Source organism: Parasteatoda tepidariorum, chromosome 8 (assembly GCF_043381705.1).
Source record: "Parasteatoda tepidariorum isolate YZ-2023 chromosome 8, CAS_Ptep_4.0, whole genome shotgun sequence".
Classification (NCBI taxonomy): Eukaryota; Metazoa; Arthropoda; class Arachnida; order Araneae; family Theridiidae; genus Parasteatoda; species Parasteatoda tepidariorum.
The window spans coordinates 44,498,790-44,504,503 of record NC_092211.1 but is presented as its reverse complement, the minus strand read 5'-3'; the positions used below and the strand labels follow the sequence as shown (position 1 = coordinate 44,504,503).

The following is a 5,714-nucleotide window of genomic DNA, read 5'->3' as shown; positions in this document are numbered from 1 at the left end:
ATTAGTAATGTTTGTGATTGCGACTTCTTTTTTTAAAATCATTTAACACTTCGTTTTATTAAAGAGTATAATCCTGTTTTTTAATTTTCTTTCAATATTGTCAGTTGAATATATTATCGAATAACAAAATTCTTTTGTTTTTATTTTTAAGAAATTAAACCTTACTTTGTTTTTTCGTTCAGAATTCGGTAATTATTCAATTTAAATTTATTATTTATGTAAAATAATAATGATAAAAAATAGTGTTGTTTTAAAAGTGTTTTTTTTTTTTTGTTTAATTCATTTAGCACTTTGTTTTAAGCACGCAAATAATTTTAAGCGAACTTATTTTTTAAATTTTCTTTCTATATTGTTAGGTTAATATATTGATAAATTTCAACTTATTTATTTTTTTATTATTTATTTTTAAACTAAGAAATCTTTCGTTATTTGCACGATCATTTTTAGAAAATATATCTTTCTTAAGCAAAACATATACATCAAATTCATAAATTGCTTTAAATCAATCTGAGTATGAAGTTTTGATAGAAATCCGACTTTCTGCGCCTTACAAGTAAATAAACTTCAAAAATACTATATCGCGATACATCGCTATATCGCGATGTAAAACTGACGATGCATCACGATATAAAATTTCTTATATCGCCCAGTCCTAACTATGATATATTTATTTAATATAGGTTATAGAGCCGTGATGTCTCAGGGGATAGAGCGTTCGCCTTCCAATGAGATGAACAGGATTCGAATCCCAGCAAAAGACTGGTTGATACGAATTTCGCTTCCGGCTAGCATAGACCGCAGTCCATCAAAAAGTCCTTAAAAAAGTGTTAGTAGTCGTAAATTGGGTCGGCTGTTCAACGACGGTTTTAAATATAAAATATAGGTTATAAAATGACTTAATTTTAAAAACCTTATATATTAAATCACACTTAAGAGATAAATTCCGTTTTAAATTTGAATATTTCTTGTAGATACGTAATAAAGGAATAACAATAACGCTTTTACATATGATGCTGAAAGCAACATCCACAGAAGATCACGACTCAGATTACAAATTGCTTCTAAGACGCCAACAGAACACCTAACTGGAAAACCAATCTGCCATTGTAGTTTCCTCTTTGACGAAATAAAAATAACCTTTTTACAAGGGTTTGCCATCAAAAGTCAATAAAACCGCATTGTTTTCAATGAAAATGCCGTTTCAAGGATTTATGGAAAGTGCCAACAAATCAAGAGGACCTCTTCCTCACAAAAATATAAAAAGTTTCACGGAAAATAAAAGTTAGGTAAGAATTGGTAAAATAAGTGCGGAAGGCAGCGTTTTAGCCTTAAAACAATGAGGCTTCCGGCGTTCCTGAAAATTAATATTCTTTTGTTCATAATGTTATGTTACATTACCATAAATTCAATAAGAAAATTGATGGCAAGTTTGTGTTTGAAGGAATATTGCATTATTTGTAGTAAAATTCCAAGTTACGACTTTGCTAGACATAAATGAATGGATGATACCTTTGTGTATCATTTAACGAAGTTGCTGCTTGAAGTCAACTACGTACAGATTTTTTTTGGTAAGACAAATATTCAAACTAAATATTTTGTTTTATACTTATATTTATCAATATATCTAGACTGCATAAATATTTATAAGCGATATAGTTCAAATGTCACATTGCCCTTATTTTTGGCACACGTGTTGCACTCATTTTAGCGCAATCTATCGAGATCCGATTTTTTTTTTATTTACATGAGAAAGTTTGAAAGTGTATATAATAGCAATTCTTTTTCCGGATGTGAGAACTTTTTTACTTATTTGCAATAAAAAGTAGTATAAAGCGGATTTTATAGTTACTGATATTAAAAATTTATGATTTTTAATGTTTTTATTTTATCTTAATTTTCAGACATCAAATTACGATATCATTAAATCCTCTACCCATATTTCTGCAATAAGTATAAAATTTTAGACATATATATTCTGCTATTAATTATAAATGTCAGTAACCATGAACAATATCTAGATAGACAAATATTCAAAAAAAGCTTTCAAAATATACTGCTATTATCTATTCATCATTATTACAAGATATCTTATTGGCTTTTAATTTTTTTTCGGATATGGAATTCTAAAGAGTCTATCTTCCTTCAGTGGAACCCCGATGTTCATACGGAACAAATCAATTATAGAATAACAACTAACTATTTTGAAAATATTTAATATAATTCCAATTTTTTTCCAACGTTTTATCATTCTTAAATTAAATATTTTGTCATTCAAGTTTTTAAAGTTAAGCTTTCAAATAAGTTTTTAGAACGAAAAAGAATTGTTAAAAATGGTTATAGAATGATTATCAGGGAAGCATATTCCTTTACTGCTGACCTTAATTGTTTTATTTTGAACTGAAAAGTTCGATGAGCTTTACTAATGCAGATTTTTATAATATTCATTTTTATAATGTCATAATTATTCGATATAATCTACTTCTTTTTAAATTATTTCGATTTCGTGCTTTTCTGTCATTTTATTTTCATTTCATAAAAATAATCAAAATATTATATAAATAATGATTTTTTGATTGCCTATTAATGTAATTACGAATTTCAAAATTCATTACTGTTTTGAAAAAAGTCCTAATCCTAGGTGCCCCTTCCATGCGCTCTGCGATACCACTGATCTAGATTATTTGAATATTTAAAAACGAGGAACTATATTGCTGAAATGTCAAAAGGAAGGTATGATTATAAAAACAGTCTTTCTTTACTTTGATAAATTGCAATTATAGAAAATTGCTACATTTACAATTATTTTGGCAGTATTTTAACGATACCTATTTTTAAAACACTCATTATTGCAATTTAGAAAATATTACCTCTTATAATTTCCTTTTTAACTCGTAAAGTGTGAGAAAACATATCTAAAAGAGTTGCTAGTTATAGACAATAGTTTAATTATGAATATTCAACGCAGCTGAAAGAGATTAATTATTTGATTGTGTTAGATTAAGCAACCTTTGTTAATTAATCTCCAGTCTGTCGGTATTAATCTTCTGTTGTCCTACAATGTGACTGCTCTGTTGTTATTAATTAGCTAATTAACATAAGTCAATAAAGTAACAAATTTATAATGTCAGATGAAAAGAAATTATTAATCGGCAATGCATTTCTTGCAAAATTTAATTTTGAAACAATAAATACAATGTTTGAAGCTTGACATGTCTTTTAAATAATATATATATATATATATATAAAGTTTTAGCCTTAAAGAAGAAAGATTTTCTGAGGACTGAAGCTTTTTTAACAGTGTTTTAGAAACATCATGAAGTTTACAATTTGAAATTGTGTTATAATTTCAAAGATTGTTTTTAAATAAACTATTTTAATCGTGTTCTTGTAGGGTAATGTAAACGATTAAAAAAATTAGGATTTAAAATAATTTAGTGTGTTTTTGCTTTTAAGTAATTTTACAGGTATTTTTACTCATAAAGAAAAGTTACAACATAAGTTCAATTTTTCATGATATAGAATCAATGTTACGATTTTTTAATGTTTTAAGTAATATTTGCTCATGTGCATTTAATTAAAAAAACTCTGCAAGAAAAAAAAAAAAGACTTTGTGCCACCATTTTTGCTTAAAAAAATATATGAATAATTTATATTCGGCAACATAAAACAAGCATTTATGTTTTCATCTCAGGATATTTTATTCAAAAATTATTTCACCTTTTTAGTACACTTATAACAAAATACTTTGTTTTAAAAGAGCATAATTTTTTTTTATTCCATGCAATGGAGTATGATTTTCTATTAATGACAGTATTTTTCTCCATGTTTTAAACAACGTTGAAATAATTTCATCACAATCCGAATTTTAAATTGTAGACTTATGTGAATGACAAAAATTATTGTTGTATGGAAATTTTCCCATTAATATTTTAAACAAATATATCATATTTAACCTGTGCTAATATTTATTTAAATTTTGAAAAGTTATAGACTACTTAATTGTAATTTTTTAATTCCTTTTTAGATTTCTCTTCAAAGTGGAATGTCTAGTCCTGAAAGTAATCCCACCATAACCGTAAGTATATATTTCACATTAATCATAATTCTATACTACTGACAGAAACTACATTACATTTGTTTTAAATTATGTTGATATCAACACTTGTTGATCAACACTGCCACAGTAGTTGCTTATATAAGCAACTACTGTGCCAGTGACATCATCTCTCAGCAAATATTTTAAGTAATATACTATTGACTAACACAGGATAAGATAATTTGTATGTAAAAATTTGTTTCACAATTTCATATCATTGTTGTCACTCAATTAGTTCATTTACACTTGTATTATTATACAATCCAGTTCAGAGCTTGAAGTGAAATGATTTTTTTTTTCTTTCCATACTTTATTGCATTACATATTCAAATCCATGCTCTTTAGATAAATGTTCATTTGGTATTCTTAGATTCATTAATCTAACACATATTCGTGTTTGTTTTTTCTTTCATAATTAAAGACATACACGTATTTAAATTTAATTTTAAAACTGTTGCCTTTTAATGAAAGAAAAATAGCGATTACTTCAAAAACATGTTAATTTTTATAAGTATTCAAGTATTGAAGGCTAATAAACTTGGTTTGTATAGCAGCAATAGTTTGTTAGTTGCATATAATTTGAATGCTAATTTTAACATAGTATTTTTCTGAAACTATAAATGCCAAAGCTATTTCTCATTGCTGGAAAAAAAAATTGCAAATATATGACAGCTTAAAATAATCCATTTAAATTTTATTATCCTGCCAAATGGCCGTGCACATGTAAAACTTTCACTCCATTTTTTATCTACAAATGGTCCTGTGCATAGAAAGAATATTTTTTTTATTTTTGGTCGATAGCACATGCCTATCTATACTTAGATAGGCAGGAAATGATTTTTCATACCACAATTTCTGATTGGGAGGGGGTCGTCTGAATCACAGATCTATTAAAAAAAAGTCCAACTGCCTGTGAGTTGATAAAATATAATATATCTGATATCAACTTTCTCTTTTGAAAATGTTACAAACGTTTGTCTTATTTCTAAACAAACTTGTTTGATTTGAACTTTATATTCGTTATCTTTTAGTAACTGATTACCTGATTTGTGTAGTAAAATAGGAAATTTATTATGTATACATTTGTCGATCTTGTAAAAAATACCATTACTGTTTTTTGTGATAACAATAAGTGTTTAACAATACTATTCAAGAATTTAGTTAATTTGCAAGTCATGCTCAACTCCTTTTTAATTTAGAAATCGTATTTTATCTTTATTTATTTTTTATTTCAGGTAAAGTTTACAATCAATCAGCTGGCTATTTCTGGATTAAAAGTAAACCGTTTGGACATGTATGGCGAAGTAAGATATATTAATTTCAGTTTTTTTTTCGCTCTTAATTAATATTGTGATTCTTTTAGATATATATCAATGTTTTTTTTTTTTTATAAATTTCCTAGCAACACTAATTTAGTTCATCAGAATACCATTTGTTTGCCTTTTTTATTTTATGTTTGCCATTTTGAATAACTTTAAAAACATATAATATTAACACTAAGCAAACCTAAAACATCATTTTTTTTCCATAGTACCCTAGTCTGAAGCATAATCTCACTCTACAGATTTGTTTGAAAATGATAAATTGATGACAGTTAAACAATTTATAATCAAATCAA

The 5,714-nt window shown here is 26.3% G+C and overlaps 1 protein-coding gene across 2 annotated transcripts in view; it reads left to right on the top strand.

The window, feature by feature from the left end:
* Positions 1 to 1,336: 1,336 nt before the first annotated feature.
* LOC107451934 (uncharacterized) overlaps positions 1,337 to 5,714 on the top strand; it is a 16,390-nt gene continuing 12,012 nt past the window's right edge. The window contains exons 1-2 of one of the 2 annotated variants that reach the window (XM_016068178.4): positions 1,337 to 1,568; positions 2,639 to 2,730. In XM_016068178.4, coding sequence (XP_015923664.1) covers positions 2,717 to 2,730 — 14 coding nt within the window. In that variant the 5' untranslated portion in view covers positions 1,337 to 1,568; positions 2,639 to 2,716. The remainder of the gene's footprint in view (positions 1,569 to 2,638; positions 2,731 to 5,714) is intronic. The other variant, XM_016068179.4, reaches the window with a different exon arrangement.